At 24.3% G+C, this 20,195-nt stretch overlaps 2 protein-coding genes across 3 annotated transcripts; one reads left to right on the top strand and one right to left on the bottom strand.

The window, feature by feature from the left end:
• Nucleotides 1-3: 3 nt before the first annotated feature.
• Nucleotides 4-13,245, bottom strand: LOC114125175 (ABC transporter G family member 23-like). The gene is made up of 18 exons (XM_050202944.1): nt 13,085-13,245; nt 8,782-8,940; nt 8,481-8,640; nt 8,199-8,353; nt 8,009-8,116; nt 7,858-7,951; nt 7,660-7,791; nt 6,820-6,870; nt 5,505-5,599; nt 4,131-4,332; nt 3,889-4,066; nt 3,694-3,809; nt 3,552-3,610; nt 2,880-2,968; nt 1,502-1,678; nt 1,351-1,437; nt 1,096-1,288; nt 4-58 (listed from the first exon to the last, which is right to left on the bottom strand). The coding sequence occupies exons 2-18, from the start codon at nt 8,925-8,927 to the stop codon at nt 4-6; spliced, it is 2,097 nt and encodes a 698-aa protein (XP_050058901.1). The 5' UTR covers nt 8,928-8,940; nt 13,085-13,245.
• LOC114125177 (carbonic anhydrase 2-like) lies at nt 12,586-20,139 on the top strand. Of its 2 annotated transcripts, none has more exons than XM_027988709.2 (7): nt 12,586-12,672; nt 15,082-15,154; nt 16,858-17,034; nt 17,099-17,243; nt 18,401-18,506; nt 19,215-19,445; nt 19,520-20,139. In XM_027988709.2, exons 2-7 carry the CDS (start codon nt 15,091-15,093, stop codon nt 19,625-19,627), a joined length of 831 nt encoding a protein of 276 aa, XP_027844510.2. In that variant the 5' UTR covers nt 12,586-12,672; nt 15,082-15,090; the 3' UTR covers nt 19,628-20,139. The 2 variants fall into 2 exon arrangements, with proteins under 2 accessions (XP_027844510.2, XP_027844508.2); XM_027988707.2 differs by lacking the exon at nt 12,586-12,672 and adding an exon at nt 14,500-14,646.
• The last annotated feature ends 56 nt before the right edge of the window (nt 20,140-20,195 follow it).

Below are 20,195 nucleotides of genomic sequence, written 5' to 3'. Positions count from 1 at the left end.
TAGTCAATTTAACAATATCTGTGTTACTCTTGGCTGACAAAGAAATTGTCTATGATTCCTACATCATAAACATTGTTAAATTTACAATAAGGATAAAACTAACAATTCTTCCAATTAAGTACAATAAATACTTTGTTAAATCTACATGAACCATGTTGTTTATATTGTTTATAATATGTATTGATAAAACAATACAATTTGTCGATTCCAACATTAATAATGTTAAATAAATCATAGACATTTATTAAATTAAATTAATTCGTTTGTTAATACTATAATTTGATTTGTATTTTCTACAAAGTTTTTTGTTGCTATCACCAATGCTCTTGGTAAAAATATTTTTACCTATATATTTTTTTATTTATTTTTTTATAGTTATGCATTTATTACTTGTATAAATGTATTTATAATTTTGAATTTTTGCCAAAATTGTCGAAAACTCCTCATAAGTGAAAATATGATTATAACGGACTGCCGCCTCTCATAATCTACCAAAGTGATAGGTACTAGGCGGGTTAAAATGCCAGTCACATGTGGCACGTGTATTACCGTTAGCTGCTTGGCCTTCTGTACTGTGAATAAGCGACCGCAATTGCTATGTCAGCCCCTACAAAATTAATGTCGCAATCCGAATATAAGTGGTTAGGTAAGCATCGCCGTGCGACAAACCGATCGAATGCGGCCAAAAACGCGTCAGTATAGACAAATCTGAAACGACTTCATTGGTAGAAAAACACATAAAGACAGCTATGTAAATTTTAAAAATACGAGATTTGCGTAATCGCAACTCACGCATTTGCAATTGTCCGGTGTAGTCCACGCCTACGCATTCGAAAGGGCGCTGTAGCGGGCGCACACGTGCACGAAGCAAGTAGTGCCGCGAAGGATATTCACTTTGCTATCGGAAACTACCCTCGAAGTTTGAAATTGAAGCATTTTGACAAGTTATGCTATACACAGACACACACAAAAAAAAAACACAAATCATTATATAATCAATACATTCATCACTTCGTTCAGAATCTAGTATAAGTAACCTATAAAATAAAAAACAAAAAATTTTTTTAAATAATAAAGTTTATTTTTTTTTTTAACCTTAAAATTAATAAGTAAAATGAAACGATTGTCCAAAAAGTAATACAAATCCCTGCAAAAAGAATATCATTCGAATTAAATTGACGTCCTCGGATCAATACAGCTTGAACTGCTCGAATAGGCATAGATAATGGTAATATGTATGAAATAGGTAGTAGAGCCAATTGCGTATTTTCTAATGGCCAAAAAAGACCTGAAATCATTCAAAAATAGTATTAAATGAACAACATTTACATGAAACTATCAAACATTTACCACTCAATATTATATTTATTAAGCACACTAATAGTGTTACATAAAATGATTTGATTGAACTGTTAGCAAATGAACCAATGAATAAACCTGTGTTATAAAATAAAAATGTAGGTATATGTCGTATGAATTATTACGTTTGCTTTATAATTACCAATGCTCATTCCACATGTACCGATGGCAATATTTAACTGTATAATTAGTAATAAAGAACTTTCCCAACTAATATATAGCAGAAAATCCGCCAGAAAAAATAAAAAAAATGCTTGAATTATTGAAAATATTACTTGAATTATAAGAAAACTCAACAAAATTTCAAAGATCGTGACTCCTGTAATTTGAATTTAAATTTTGTTTATATAGTTTAAAATTTTAAATGTGTGATTTAAATATAGTAACTTTTCCAGTTAAATAATTCCCGAGAAAAGTATATCTGAGGAAAAACAATTTTCCGGAGCTAAAATGTTCTTAGTATAATATAAATATAGAAAAAACGTATGAGAAAACATACAATAAATTTAAGGACTTTATTAGTTATTACACCAAAATCTTTTGACAGTGTAAGTAAAATATTGATTAGAAAAAATTATCCTTTATATACTTAAAATGTCATTGTCCATATAAAAAAAATAATATTAACTGAAATAATAAAAAATTATACTACTTCGATTAATATTTTCAAATTGTTATTAGAGGACAAATTTTTCTTTTTTCTTTGACTATCCAATTTCTTCAAATATTAATTTAAAATTCTAGGTACAGTAGATATAAAAAATAATTTTGGTTTTGTATTTTGAATTTTGATACTTTTTAATCGTTTAAGGAATAACATGAGAAACTTTGTATTATGTCTTTTTGTATTAAGTCTTATAAGAGTTACCTATAATTTAAAATTAAATACAATTTTATACGATAATTAATAAACACAAAGAACACAATCAAACCTTTATAATTCATGTATAGAACTCCATAATCACATTTATAAGCCCAAACGCATTATGACAGAGTTGAAAAAAGTATATCATTGCAAATAAATATACTGATTGGGTTATTAGAATCTAAATTTCAAAATTAATTATAATTTTGTGGATTGGATACAATCACTACAATACACACACTGTCACTTATACAGTAATATTTTATTAAAAACATTGTACGTATCTTTTATTGAAAAACACTAAGTATGTTTAAAAATTTAAATCGTTATTTTTATTTAAACTTAAAAAAATTGCTGTGCCAATTATTATCGTTCAGTTATAAGTGTTTTGTAAATGTATTTTATATTGTATATTATTATAATTTATAATATAATAATAATATATTCTAAAAAATTAGCATAAACCACTTTTGAGCTACTCTTTGGAGACTTGTAGTAAGAGTATGATTCCTAATTTATATTTATGTAACTATTATTTATTTTATATTATTTTTTCGGATATTATTTATATCAATATTTTTTCTTCAAAATTTATTTAACCAATAGACTCAATCTGAGTATATACCAATAATTCATTTAAATCTCAAATAGGTACCTGCAATCATGTTTCTCATCAAGTATCCATTTTGAATTTCACTTTGTAACAACAACGCAAAATAGAACATCGCCGACGAAAATATAGCGCTAAATCAATGAAAATTATATAATAAAAATAATAAAATAAAATACTTGAATAAAAAAAAAATATATAAATATAACTATATAATATACAATATAATATAATTATATTTATACCAATATAAATAGTTATTATGTATTTTAAAACTATCTACAGAAACACGCAGAAGCTTAACAATAATAATAATAGATATAGATATTAGATACTGTCAGTGATTTAAATAAGCAGTCCTATTTTAGAGTAATGTCCTCTGTGGGATAGAAAAGAAAGGGAATATCATATTATATCTTTATTATTAAATATATTTATATATTAAATCATTACACTAAGGTTTTAATGTTAACAATTAATATGTTAACATTTTTAAATATACATTTTTTCAATTTAATATTACAGCCACTTATATATTAAACGAGTATATCAAAAAAAGTAATCGGGTTTCTTTGGTGTATTTACCATCATACTTAATAATCCTGTTGGTTGCAACTATTCTTAGCCCCTCATAAATGATTTATGATATTAATTGTTATTGATAATTAATTTTAAGGGTAGATTATTATTATAATTAATTGTATAATGTTAAATTACTATGATATTATTTCAGATGCTGTGTTTTCGGTGAGATTTAAATTTTTATATTCATGTATCTGAAAACTCACAAATAAATATAATATAATATATGTATACACAATATGAAATATATTTTAATTTATTTATGAATAATAGTAACCTTGTATGGGATATCGGCGTAGTTTGTTGATAGATTGTATTGACTATAAACGTCAATCAAATGTAGTTTATGAGCTTCTAATATATTTTGTTTGAGATGCTTCCCAAATTCGAAGTCTAGTATACCAGACACATTTTTATTTGATTACATATAATTTTTTTTTAGTGGCAATGATGTTTTTTATGTATAAGTTACTTGACATGTCTATTTCAAAATTTATATTAGATTTTAACAGTTCGTCGCGTTCCTTCAACGAGCTTTGTGTTAGACTGTTAACTATTGCTATTGTATAGTTTTTAGGTACTTTAATAAATCCTGGTATTGATTCTTTTGTTATGGAATTTTTAGTCGAAAATTCAGAACCATAATAATTCTATCAAACATATGATTTTAAATAGTTACAATGGTTTTAACGAACCATTGATTTTTCTACTTACTATTTGAACACCATTTTGGCTCAAAACATACAAGAAATGACACGAGAAGTAAGAACAATTACCAATATGTTTACATTGGTCATGACCGCAATCAGTTTCTTGATTATAAACTGCAATAGGTATGGATTTAGGATATTTTCCATAATAGATGCAATGCAAGTATACTTGAAGTATTGGGATCACACATAACAACATAAACACCCTAAAATTAATATGATTGTATTTTTATAACATTGCGATGAATTGTATAATATTAGTTATTACTTCATTATTAATTAGTAACGAAACTAGAAATTATGTTCAAGATTAGAAAAAAACCGTATACCTAATGTATAATATATCTATCTGATGACAACAAAATATATTTAAAAATAGTTGCTCAATCAGTATTTTATACGCAATATGAGCTTTCTTTTTTCTTTATATTTTCGTTGGTACAGCATAATGATGTATTATTTTAACAGTTTTAATATAACTACAGATATAGTTTAAAATCGACAATTATAAAGTATTCTATATAGGTACTATTTGAATGTAAACTGCAGGTTATTGCACATTTGTACGATACGATTAAACGACACTAAAGTCATAGATCATAATTATTAAAAAATTATAAAAAGTAAAAACATAAATATGTGCACTTAAAATAAACAGTTATATATATAAGTGTAGATCAGAGGTCACAAATGAGAAATTGAAAATTAAAAAAAGAACAGAAGAACATATGAAAACTAATTGGCACATTAATATGGACCGAGAGAATTAAGGAGTAGGTTAGATTAACAGTAGACAGTCTGACAGTGACATTAATAAGCAGGACAAGAATACAAGATACCTACAGATGAAAAAGACATGAACCTGACGTTCATTTTGTTGTATTATTTCACGGTTAAATAGTGCCATTGGTTAATTATGAATACATTTGATAAACAATTAATTAAAATGGTTGGTTTATAGAAATAGTACCTACATCGATATAATCCTTTTTCTTAAAAATTAATTATTTTAGGTTTCTAAAATGATTGTCGAATATGTTTGTTCTTAGTTACTTAAAAAAAAACAACAAAACCAGATGAATAACAAATTACCATCGGTCTATATTATTTACAATTAATGTCAAATTTTCATTCTATAAAGTATAAAGATGCTACTCGTCTCATACTACTTCGAAAAAATCATTTTATTTTTTGTCAAATAAATAAAGTTCTTTGTTTCGTTAGTTATTAATAGCCTAAATGTGGTTACCCTTAAGTGTTATATCTACTGATTGTTTGTTAATTCATTTTTACATAAGATGACTTTGTGAAAAAATTATTTTGAGAAGCATATAATTATCACGACTTTAATAACTTCATAATTTTTACAATTACGTACCAAAAATTTCTAGTTAAAAATTTAATATTTTGAATAATAATGGTTTTGAACTTCCAAATATTTGATCTTGGATATAATCGCTTATAAATGCTTAACTGAAAAAAAAATGATAGTTATTAGACAATGTTATAAGATAGTATATTTCAGAGTAGAGTTTCATGGATGAATAGTTAAAATGATATCAAATAGATGAATGTTGAATAGCAATATATAAATAGAGAAGCATTTATTGATTTAGCCAAGATATTTTAACGTAGTCAAGATAAAAATTGATGAATTAGTATTAATTAATTCTTATAATTATTTAAAATTTAGTTCTTTATAATATGTAATAATTATAATATATATTATGAGAATATGAGAATATGGTTAAAATATATTTTGAATCGATTACCTTTATAAATGTTGATGTTATTTTTTTAAATTATTAAAACAATTAAAAAATGTTGTTAGTTGCGAAAATTGATAAGGATACTTTAAAATAATAAGTTATATTTATCCTTTATTAATGTATATAGATTAATGTTATTTATTATTATATATTATCATTCAGATCTTAAGACAAGACCTCACGTTATTTAGCATATTATGATAAAATTATAAAAATGTATAGAAGCAGTTAAATTAGATAATGACATAATATATTATAATGTCAGTCTAGTGTAATATTTTGTATGCTTAAATAAAACATATATGTTACATTTAGAACATGTAATTAGCTCTATTGAAATATTGAGTCATACATTGTTGTTAAACATATTTTTTATATTTAATTTTAAGGAGGTAAGTTTAAATTGCTAAAATTTTAAACGAATAATTCGATAAAGTTTAATATTACAGTTATAAGTTTGAAGTGACTAAACTTTTATTATTTTAAATTTGATTATTATAATTATATAATTACTGTTATATAAATGATTTTTTAGATTCCAGGTGATAATAAAATATTATTAAAGTAATATTTTTGTAACTAAAAGTATAAACATACATTAAGTTATCTGTAATTGTCATTCAGTCATTATTACACTAAACAATCTTTGTACAACTGTTTTTTTTCATATCAGTTGTAAATAATTCTGTTAATATTTGTATGAGTAAATGACGCAATCGTTTTAAAAAGTTTGGTTGATAATATGATTGAAATGTTCCTACTTTAAACAATTCTTAACTTTGTCGCATATTTTTAGTTAAAAGTAAAAACAAAAATAAATAATTGAAATGCTACTGATTTAACATAATGTATTATGTTAGTAAGATCACCATGGCTTTAGTAACAAGGTTAGGTATTTATTTTAGTATAAAATATAATAGGTACCTTTTTATTATGCGGTATCTCGGATTCATTTGAATTGAACCAAGCGTTTTTCTAAACTTAAATTAAACAATTAATATTTTTAATATTTCAATTTATATATATATATATTTTTTAATGCATGTACATTGTACATATTATTTGATAATTTATATAATATATTATATAACATATTATGTGCTATTAAAATACCATTATCATTAGTGTCCTTAAAATATACTAAAACGTACGAGTAACATTTTGATCTTTAAAATGAAAATATATGTTAGGTACATATCTTTTATTTTTAAATTTAAATTTATTGTTATTTATTTTACGTTGTTTTAGTTTATATTTTATGAGTAGGAAAATTTTTGAGAACATGATAACAATTTTTAATCAGTAGATGATAATATAATTTAACTGACAAAAAAAAAACACGGATATCGTCATAATTAATCTTTTTAACATTTTTGTATTCATTCAGAATCTATATTAGTTGTAAAAATATACACAACGTAGAAATTTGTCAAGGTTTAATAAAGTATATTAGCATATTTTGACGAAATACGAAATGTTGTTTGAACTATTCATTTTTAAAATTTATTATATTTAATTACCAATAATAATTACGTATATGAAATTTAAAATTTAGAAATAGGTATGTACGTATTTTATACTAAAAAATAAAAATTTATGTTCAACTTTAGTTAAGTTTTTAGTTTAAATTTATTAGTCGCTTTTTGAATCATTTAATAAAACCATGTTATTGCATATATTTTTGGACTCTAATAATAATATTTAATATGGAAACCACTGTAGGTACTAGGTAGGTATAAGTAGATAATATAATATGTTGTGTACTTCAACATTAGTAGACATTAAACTCGTGTAAAGGTCTTCTATGATTGTATCTATAGACTTATTTGGATTTGTTCGATTCAATTCCTCTACTTCTCTTTCAAATATAATTTTATTATTTTTTAAATATGCTATCTAAAATACATAAAAAAATAACTTAATTTTAATTGTCTATCAAATGTTATTAATTATAATTAAAACCTTAGTTGCTGAAAATGCTTCTTCAATATTATTGGTGGCTACAATTACTGTTGGTTTCCATGTAGTAATCACATGATGCAAGTATTTCCAAATTCTGCAGAGAGAACAAATCATTATGTTAAGCAAACATTTTACAAAAAATTATGCATACTGATTTTTTTTTAATATGTCAAGTCCTATAGTAGGCTCGTCTAATACCACTAATCGAGGTCTGTGGAATACGGCTATCATAAATGATATTATTCGTTTTTCACTGAAACTAAATATTTTGCAATTAAATCATATGATCATATACAATAAATTATTAATTTCATTAATTTAATATAAGTTGAACTTCATACCTTAATTTTTTTATAGTAGAATTGATTGGGGGTAGGGTAAAAATGTGTTTGTAATAGCTGATTCTCCACAGAATGAATTTATGATTAATATTATACAAATTTCCAAAATATGCAAATAATTCTAGAACTGTCATGGTTCTATACAAACAAAATTCCTAAAAAAAAATAATTGTATTGTTTGACATATGCGTAACATATACACTATATTGTGTATACTGTATAATATATCATAATTCATAATAATGATTTCATTACTGCAGTAAAGTATAATAAATATAGTACCTGAGGCATATAGCCGATGTATTTAGTTAAGGTTTTGCTGCCTTTTGTTCTTGGTTGACCCCCAAGAACCCATATATGACCTTTGTCCACTTTATCTCCACCAACTAAACAAGAAAGCAGCATAGATTTACCGCTGTTAATTTCTCCAAGTATAGCACATCTTTGAAAAATAATTAATAAAAAGTGCTATCAATTAAATAAAGTAATTATTAATTGTCGATTTAGTCGTTTAAATAGTAAAAAATACAATTGATTTAATAGCCTTAATAAAATAGTAAGAAGTTTCAGAAAGTTCGATTACATTTTACCACTATGTGCAACTAAATTCACTCCATTAAAAATATTTCGATTATTATGTGTTTTAAACACATTATTCAGTACTATAGAACATTTCGAAGGACTTTGAGAATAATAAATTCCTGATTTGAAACGACTTTCATGTACCATTGTTTAGTACCAGCTGAAATAAAATATTTTACACTTCATATAGTTACACAAACATTTTTTATCTAAGTTTTATACGCAAAGAGTTGATGCGTAAAATTTAACAACACGATACAGTGGCATCACAGAAATTTAATATCTAGACATAGGATTTATCAAACAATTAAATCAGAGTAAAGTTTTTTTACTATTACGTGTTTCTTTTTTAGATTATCTCTGAAATATAATGCATACATACAGATAGTATCATAATGATCTGATACATTCAAATGTAATTTTAATATAAAATTTCCATAATACTATGATACACCGTGTATATATTTATAAACGTACGAAAGCTTAGATCGTGTATCATAAACACGAAACACTATACATCAGTAGGTAAATAGAGTATATTTTACAGTTGCATACATAGAAAATAAGTCTATGAGAGGCGGGATTATAAGACATAATCAATATAAATTCAAATGAAAAGTTATTAATAATAATAAATAGGACATATTATATAAAAATGTTTAAAAATGTTTTTATAAAATATTTCGTTGGGAAATGGGGTTGAACTTCCTATCGTAATTTATTTATATTATTCATTTATTTTACAGATTGTAAATAATAAATTATAACTGACTAAATGGTAAAAAAGTATATTATTAATATTAATATTATAAAAAACAAAAAATTATATTATTTAATTATATAAGTTTTATGTTATTACAAGAGTTATCTATTTAATCTTAATGCAATATGTTAAAAATAAATACGTACGTCATAAATGTTATAACTTATTATTTTATTCAGTCCAGCGTGTAACTAATATGGACACTAGTAACTAAAATAACTTTTTGTATAAAATAAAAATTATTAATTTTATTGGGAAAAAAGAAAATATTCTTGCTTTTTAAAAGTCTTATCCTGCTATGACTAAGTAAAATAATGAAGTCTAATATTAATTACTGATTTTATATAACAATTAAAATTGTGGTTGTTTTAGAGGTCATTATCAGTGTCTTGTTAGCAAAATAATATTGAATCTACCATAATTATGTTTGATTTCATTGAGTTACCAATAAGTTATACGACCAAGAAAATCTTCTTACACATAGTTTTCTGATATGTATGTAGAATGCAGGAACTAATTATTGATACATTATACAATCTGTGTTTAACTCAATTAATTAATGAAAAATTAATTAAAAAAAAAATTCACAATAGGTACATATCTACACATATAGTTGGTTTTAGATAAAAGATATATGTTCTGAATTTTTGTTCATAAATAAATTAAATAAATTAAAAAAAAATTAAGCTAGTAGCCAGTAGGTATAAATAAGGGTTGGTGGTATTTCAAAGTTTGATACTGGTATCCGGTATTTGTTTACTACACTAGTATCTAAAGGTGAGTTTCCACTACATTCGTGTACGTGCATAAAAATACTTTTTTGTGATTGGTTGGTATGCATGGTTAGCTTTTGAAACCAGAAAGTTTATACGTTCTTACTACACCTATAACCACGATATCATGAAGTTGGATCTAGCTCAACTATTTCCGTGTGTTTAACGGCCTAACCTGAGCGATAGCAACAGTAATCAATTTTAAAATCTTAAAAATGTGTTATGTTATTGTAATTTTAAATTATATTGTTTTAAAAGTTAATTAAAGTGTATTTACATTATAGAGTTGAGCCAAATTATTTTAGCCAAGTTAATTTTCCGCTAAAATTAAGCGTTTACCAGAGTATTTTTCATGAAGGACGTGTATGTACAACCGTACGTACGTGCGTGTTGATAAACGTACACGTACACGGGAACGGTCCAGTGGAAACCCACCTTTAAGGTATTACCGGTTGCCTACCAGTACCTCGGTAATTACCGGATTTCAGTGAACTTATAAGTATTTCCGAATTTCCGAACTAAGAAAATTTAATTTTAACATCTATTTTAAAAATCATGTTTGTAATTATTCATTATTATTTAGAAGTCTTAAAATACTTTCTAATACTGCAAAATGGGAAGGGGAAGTTAGGTTACATATAAAATAACAAATAACGATATTAAAAATATTGAATATCATATAATATTATAATAATTAAATAATATAATATTAAGTGTAATATATCATTATGATTGTATAAAAAATAAAAATTATATAATAAATAATAAATTAAGGTACATATACGGTATTTTCGGTAACAACAGTTAAAATCGGTACACCGAAAATACCTCCAGCTTTAATTATAAAGGTGGGTTTCCACTACATACGTGTAAAAATAATTTTCTATGCACGTACACGTACACGTATGTAGTGGAAACCCGCCTTAAGTTTTGATTGTATTTATAGTTTGAAATTTATTAACCGATATTTAAAAAACAATAATAAGTATTGTATCAATTAATTTCTGATAAATTTAGCTTGTTAGTCCATAGTCATGGTAATTATTTTATGTCTACATAGGTATAAATGGTATAACATAGGTACATAATTATATAAAAATTAAAATGATAATTATAAGTAGTTTTATCATATAACTAAATATTAATTATTGATAAGGAACTACGTTTGCCTTTTTTTTTAGTTTAATACTTTGGTATAAGGTTAAAGTAGTTGTGACAGTACGTATTAAAATATTACTCGGGTAATAAATTGAGGTCTAAAACATCGAAGGTATCCAAAATTGAATACATAATGTATTATAATATAATTAATATCTTCCACACCATAAACATAGTACTTAAAGTGTATAATATTATACATACTTATTAGTTATTATATAATTATAACTATAAATTTATTTACTAAGTGTAAATATCACTGGTAACCACAAAATAAATATGAATGTAAATAAATTAATAATAATTAATATATTAATAATAAATATTAATATTAATTTTAGTGTTTAAGCTGTGGTTATTATTACTTTATAGAAACTATATTTATAGATTCCAGCCAGTGGCGTGGCGAAGTGAAAATATTCCAAAGGCAAGTAACATATAGCCCGAGGACCCACCTACCCCTTTACTATAGACTCAAATAGGGTTTTTTTACCCAACCCTACAAAACTTAAAAAATTACTCTTCGCCACGCTACTGATTCCAGCCTCTATACTAGGTATGGCCTAAAGTCTAGGAAAAGTAAGAGATATAGTGCTTATTTAAACATATTATATCTTTATTTTTCATCTAGATTATCTGCTACATGCATTGAATAAATAAACATAATTTTTATAGATAATTAGATAAGACTAAATTAAGTATATAGTGAAGAGAATTTCCATTAGATGTGTACTTTTATCATGAATTTGTGATAACTTGATCAAAAAAAATTTTTTTTAATATTCTAGCAATAAGTTACTTGGAAAATTTCTTCACAACTTTTTCTGCTCATAAAAATCTTTTTAGTTTATCTTTACTAAGCTTAATATCTTAAAACAAAATACGTCGGCAAAAATAAATGTTTAGTTTATATTCGTACCTATTTACGAATGTGTCATTACATAATAGATGCCTACTTAACGTTTCATATAAATGATTTCGAAATTAATAAGCTTGCAGGTATACAATAAATTTAATGAAATGATTATTTGCTGACTGTTGTTAACACATTAAGAGCATATTATGTTTTTATACGTGTTTACATTATCTGTTCGTAAGTCATACATAAATAGTAATGGTATAAATAGTAAAGGTGAATAAATATAAAATATATTTTACCCACTAGTTTTTTCATTAAAGATATTAACAGGAAGCATAGGTAAGTATCGTTAACTTATACGAATTTAACGTATACATTGATTAGGTAGGTATATATTTTTTTAATAAGAATCTTGATAAAAAAAAATATATATATGGTGCATCAAGAACTTACGAGTATAATTCATTAAAATCAGTTATTGTAATTGTAGAACTTTTAATACAAAATTATATTAGAATTGTGAGTTAAATTTATTGAAGGATAAAATAATAAGGAAATTAAATAATCTAACATTATAATATAATCGTATACGTTTATTAATGTAAAACATTTTAGGTTTTATAACTTAAATACTATAAAGAATATTAAAGACTAAACTTACACTAGCAATCAGTAGGGTACTTATTGTTTTAAATGTAAATAATTTTAAATGCCATTTGTTAAATGCTGTTTTAATTAATAAAGTACATACTTATGTTTGACTTCAATAATTTTGAAATATGCTAAATTATTAGCCAACACTCATAATTTCCTTATCATATTAAATTGGTAAAAGTTAATACAAATGCAAATGAGTATAATATTTGAATAATCAAAATGTTTTGGCTTAGATATAGATTTTCTATAACAAAATTGTTGTGTTACCTATCAATATATTATTTTAATAAGCCAATAGAAATAACTGTATTTAGCACATTATACCAAAGATCTTTTATATAAGTACATAATTATTTTATCGATATAATATTACAACAGAATAATATAATTTAATATCTGTTAGCAATAATAAATTATCATAAGTTGTATTGGGATGTACTACTGTGGATGAGTTATATTGACTTGAAAGTAATAATGAATTTAAACATTACTCTAGGATAAAAATTGGTATACAGAAAATTAAAAAAAATTTCTCATGGCAAAGTATATTCAAAAAATGAAATAAATTTTTGTATAGTAGTATAGGAATGTATTTTTATATTTTATTTTGACAACGAATTATAAAATGTGATCCATTGAAATATTTACAATCATTATTTACAAGTATTAACTTGTCTATAAAAACTTTTTACAATTTGTTATTGTTATCATTTTCTGAGTTAATAACTTAATTTTAATGGCATATTATATATTTGATTTCACGTTTCGAATAATTTTTCAGTAAAATATTTTTTAGACCATTTTGATACATAAATATCGAATTTTAGATGAGAAATTAGTTTAGTTATACCTAACTGATAAGTATTTTAGTTTTTAAGCGCGAAGTAGAGTATTGCAGTTAAGGTACTCTGTAAAATGTTGGTTTACTACTCCATGTATATAAACTTGGAAATATTCATAACTTATTGACTACTCGATTAAAATTCAATTTTTAAATGTACTATAAAAAAATATTAAGCTTTAAAAGATGAATAATTGAAAATATATGTTTTCATTTAAAAATTAAAAAACTTTATAAATAGTAACCACCAAAAATTGTTTTACAATAGAAACAAATCATGTTAAAACTTTTTTAATCATAATTATAGACACTTAAATAAATCACCATGTGTAGTGTATTTAAGTTTAATATTTATAATTGCACACCATTTTCAAACTTTTAAGGTATATGAATAATTTATAGATGCTTATAATAAATTACACTAAAATGCATCAAAATTTATTTTGTATTATAAAATATTTTATGGTAATCAATTTATAAATGCGCCTCGCTTTAAAATATAGTATATGAAATTATTTGTGTGTTAAAAAATAAATACAGAGCTTTAGAATTCGACGAATTTCGTTTAATCACATTGCAACATTATTTAATCTGTGCAATTTGTATTCCTTTATGTCGTAATAAATCAAAGCTACTCAATTAAAAAACCCTCCTACCAAGTTCGGTCAATTTGTATAACCGGACATGTACAAACAGAATGACAGTTAAATAAACAGGACAAGTGTGACAATTGTTCAGTTGTGCAAAATAAAATGTATCGTTGACCCAATCTTGTTTTGAAAAATATTTTTACTTCAACCAAGTTCCGAAAACGGGTAAGTAGTATTATGCAGTTGTCTAGAAATATATCTTTGAAATATCTAATAATAATATAATGTCCATATTAGAATAATTTAATTGATATTTTCTTTAAGGCAAATATTGTACAGACACATTAGGATAAACACTTTGCTTTAATCAAGTATTATATTGTACAAAAAATTGTATTGAACAGTCTATTCTGAGGTTCATATAATATCTATTTTGTTATTTTATATTTAGTAAATTAAATAAATGAGACCGACTTTACCACAACAAATACTTCACGGTTAACTTAACTGTATTATATTACTACTGTAGTAGGTATGCATTCTTCATTTCCTTATTTATTTCACAATCAAGGTATTAGGGAAATATGATAATTAATAAATATTTCGAGATTCATTATATGATATTCATTGTGTCTTAAATGATCATGACCATTGTTACAGCCATCTATAATGATTTGGACGTCTGCATTGTGGTTTATGTTTGCTGTTTTGGCGTCTTCAGCGTCTGTCAGTGGTTAGTATCTGATTGCAATCATTAAAATATTTATATTAAATGCTTAACGTTTAGAATATTAGATGATTTACAGTTTCATTCTTGATATTTATAACAAATATATTTATGAATAATATTATTACAGTAATATAAACTTGCTTTTAAATAAATTAATATGAATAAAAATTCAAAAGTATTCTTTGGATCTACTAGTAGGTGGGTAAGTCATGCATTTATTTTTAATATAGTAAAATATTGATAAATTTAAATCTAAAAAGGACAAATAATTTTTTCTAAATGATAGAAATTTCAATGATAATCCAACTATAAAATTTGGTTTTATAAATTTTTTTAAGTACGATGTTTCACCCGCAGGTGTGGGTGAAAAAAAACAGCTGCTTAATTTTCATTTTCATTCAACCCTAATGCGGTTGAATAGAAACAAAATTTTGATTTTTGAAAAAAAAACCGTTCAAATTAATTATTACAACATTTATTATACAAAACAACATTTTGTATTGCCGCGGGGATCTGGTTTGTATACATTAAACATGTTTCTATTCACCTGGAAAACAAAATGTTTAAACTTAAAAAAATGTGAAAAATAAGCAATTTATTAAACAGGATTGATAATTACGTTACTTAATTTTGAACATCCATCCCGAAAATTGAAAAAAAAAATTTGGAGTTATCACATTTCGTTCATGAGAACCAAAATGACAAAGTTGATTCAAATTTTTTGGAGGTAAAATAAATTTTGCTCTTATCAATTTTTTTATCGGCGATTATTATGGAAGTAAAAAATGTTCAATTGAATTCCATTCTTCTTAACATGACTAATTTATACATCAAGAAATAACAATAATAGTTATACTTAGATTATATTTATTAGCCAATGAAACTTATTTCGAAATTTTGTTTCTATTCACCCATAATTACGGTACGGTTTTCGTGCAGCGTATATCGCCAACTATAGTCTGGATAATATTATAGTCCCGCGTGTAGAGCGTGTAGATATGGAATGATGGCCACCTTGCTGTTCCACTGTTTGATGATGCTAAGAAACCGTACCTTAAATTAGTTATTTAACTAATAGTAATATTTTTAAAATTTAATTTGGCAGTCTTAGTGTAAATTATAAACTATAATGCATTTTCTTTGGTTATAGGTACCTAATAATTTTTTTTTTGATCACTTCGTATATTTTGTTGTTGTAAATTTAGATAGTCTTGTAAATTGAGAGTTATAGTTTAAATATTACCGAATTCATTATAAAATATTGTATAATTTGAGCAGAAGATAATGTTGGTTCTTATAGTGACCACGTTTTATTAAATAGGTAGTTTGTACAAAAGACCTTCATGATATTCTTCGTTAAATGGTTTAGAAATGTTAATAAAACTATACCAGTATAATAATACATAGGTATTGTACGGCATTGTTTTTAAAATAAAGTACAAATGTGTTCTATTTCATTCTTAGCATAAAAAAATACAATATAAATAATCAATTATTATTAAAATATATTTTATATAATATATATTATGTTATGGTGGTGATGAATTCTTAACTAGGGGACACCCGTAATTTATTAATATATTTATAGTTATCAACTATTAAGTACATTGTATACTGACGTAACTATGTATAGGTACTCTTTACTACTTAAGATTTCTTAATTATTGCTTTAATAATATTGAACTATAGATAATTATTTATTTTAGAACTTGATTCCGATGACTGGCCATATGTTATTAAAAATTATGAGGGTATTAAGCTTCAGTCACCCGTGGATATAAATACAGAATACGCAAAGAGGCGATTTTTGCCGTTTTTACGTTATTTTGGTTACTGGGCATTTAACAGGGCAACAGTGGAAATTTCTAATAATGGACATACAGGTATGAAAAGTTAAATATTATAATAACTTGTATAAGTATATTACATTAATATTTGGTTTAATAGTTAACGTTAAACTTACCGATAATTCCAATGACGTGCCATTTATCGTCGGGGGCCCACTATTTGATTGTAAGTATGAATTCGCAAGCATGCATTTTCATTGGGGTAAAAATGATAAGGGAAGTGAACACAAAGTCAACGGGCACAAGTAAGTAATAATTTAAATGTTTGAGAATTGTAAAAGATAAAAATCAAAAAAAAAAAAATTTGTAGAATATATAATGAATTTGTACTTTTAGGATTTTATTTTTTTTAATGTTAAATATTATTTACTACGACCATGACATAATATATCATTTTAATTTATTATGGTATCTTGTAATATTATTATTTTTCAAAGAATATCCATAAGAGTCGATACTTTAACCAGAAATAAGTTATAAAACTGATTACTGATATATAGCCATAAAGGAATAGAATATATAATGATTTTTTTTATGGTGATAAATTATAAGTATAGTTATTACTTTTTAATAACTCATAATATTATACTAGTTTGTAAGTTTTATTTATAATTATGTGATCTATTTAAATATAAATACTCATTATTTAAAGTATTGTTGAGTGGAGTAGTTGGCCAGTATTTTGATGAGTATCTGTGTGACTCCCAACTCCGCTCATCCAAACTTAATTTGTAAATACTTGTAAGTCATAATTGATTCAAAATTTGATATTTATGTATCAATATAATGCAAAAAATATCTGTTCCAGATTAAATTGATAAACAAACTTAATAATAATAACAATATATAATTTTGATAAACTTTTCAAAAATGTTTTTTCGGTTATATAAATAAATATTTTCAAAAAAGTTAAAAGTTGTCGAAATAATAAGTGTTGACATTTAAATGGATCACTTCGTATTCCATTATAGCCTTATACATTTAAGTATTGATTTTTTAAATATATTATGATAATTCAGCAAAACTAAAAATTACTCACCTGATAATAATATTCAATGTATTTTTTATATTAAAAATTATAATATATTAAAGTTATCACAAAAAAAAAAAAAAGTATTTTCAAATACTCAATAACTAATTACGTTCAAAAAATATTCTTTAACTAGAAATTTTAAGATTTCTTAAAACCCTAATTATTTGTTTGATATGGATATCACTCAATGAATATGAATTATAATTATTCAAGTGTATGTATTTGTTTGAAAAAATTTCAAATAGGTATTTCATACCTACTTTATATGATTTTTTCCATTAAGATTATAAATTCAAATAGATTGAATCAACCTACAACTACCTATATGTTTGTGTAAATATTAATTAATTGTTTATTTATTTACGTTAGATATGCTTTGGAACTTCATATGGTACATTTTAAAAAAGAGTACGGAAGTTTTGAAAACGCTTTAAGTTACAGTGATGGCGTTTGTGTCGTGGGATTTTTCGGAGAGGTAATTAATTTGATATATTTATCATACATTTTATACACTTAAATAAATATTTGAAAATGTTGTATTCTATGTATCTCTTAAGTTACATCCACAAAATTACGTATACGTGTTTTGTAAAGCCCGATATTTGAGCTTAAAAACCAAAATGTTAATATTATATATAAATATAATAAATACAATATTTCTGGGAAAAAATTTTACTAACCTACCGCAATATTAAAATAAATATAAATAATTTTAATAGCTAAAACCTTAAAAACATATCATGAAATATACTTAGTGATATAAGCTAACAGACTGTCACCTTTCAGAATCATTTTTCGTATAAAATGATACATCATTCAATTCAAATTTAGTACACCCATAAGAGTGACCCACTCGAATCTTATGTACAGAAAATAGAACTCACTTGCCTACCTTATTTTTTGTGAACTTACAGATACCGATAATTTTAACATCATTAACGCTATCTATGTTAATTTAGACTATTAGATTAATGATCGCAGATATTTTGTTTTTCAAATTATGTTTTCTTTGGTTTCTAATTTACGCTATTCAACTGTTTTTTTACTGGATACCCCAAAAATAGTGATACGTTTATTTATATATTTATTTGATTTAAACAGTAACTACGTTACTATTTAAATTTCGTTGAGCACAAAAAAATATTTACTCTCCGCAAGGATTTTTATTTTTATTCTTCTATAGGTATCATCAAAAGACAATCCAGATATGGATAATTTTATTGCAGATTTAAAATATATACACCAACCAAATACGACGATAATTAGAAGTTTTAAAGAAGAATTTTCTTTTATAAAAAAAACAGCTTTAAAACAACATTACTTCACTTATCACGGATCTCTAACAACTAAACCGTTCACAGAATGTGTAATCTGGATAATTTTTACTAAACCCATTAAAATATCTAGGAGACAGGTAAGATTAATATATTTTTTTACTATAAATCAATATTAATTTTACTACTTTGAATATTCATTCAATTTTAATAGTTAATGGCATTCAGAGAGTTACATTCAAGTCATAACGGAGTATTAATTAATGAAAACGACAGAGATCTTCAACCATTTAATAATAGAACAATCCTCTATGGATATTAAACTTGTAAAATTTATATTAAATTAACACCATTATCATTATTTCTATTTATTAATTTATATTATCTATTATGTTTCTATTAAAGTTATTCAAGCCTGGATTAAAATATTTAGAGATCTCGAGGTCAAAGCTTTTGACGAGGCTTTCAAAAATAATAAATTTATTTTATTTATTATTATAATATATATAGCATACTACAGTAAAATTAATTCTAAAAACTTTATTAAAACTTTTTTCTTAATTTAACTATTAACCATTTACATTTTAATAACAATTATTATAATATAGTATAACAGTATACTATTTCTATTTATTTTATATATTATTTAACTATAAAAATATATTGTGGTAAAAACTGAGGTCCTTGGAGTCTTGTGGCCCATGGGCTATGGCTCTCTTTACCCCTTTAATATTGGCTTGAAGTAATTATTAAAGTGCACTATTAGAGTGTTGATTATAAATTATGAGATACCTACTATCGAAAGTAAAATAAATTATTGTTCTTGGATATTGATATTTTGTTATATTTATTGAGCAGTTATTATAATACTCACTATAATATAAATGTTT

This window comes from Aphis gossypii, chromosome 1 (assembly GCF_020184175.1).
Source record: "Aphis gossypii isolate Hap1 chromosome 1, ASM2018417v2, whole genome shotgun sequence".
NCBI lineage: Eukaryota > Metazoa > Arthropoda > Insecta > Hemiptera > Aphididae > Aphis > Aphis gossypii.
The sequence above is the reverse complement of the archived record's forward strand: the minus strand, read 5'-3'. Positions and strand labels throughout refer to the sequence as shown.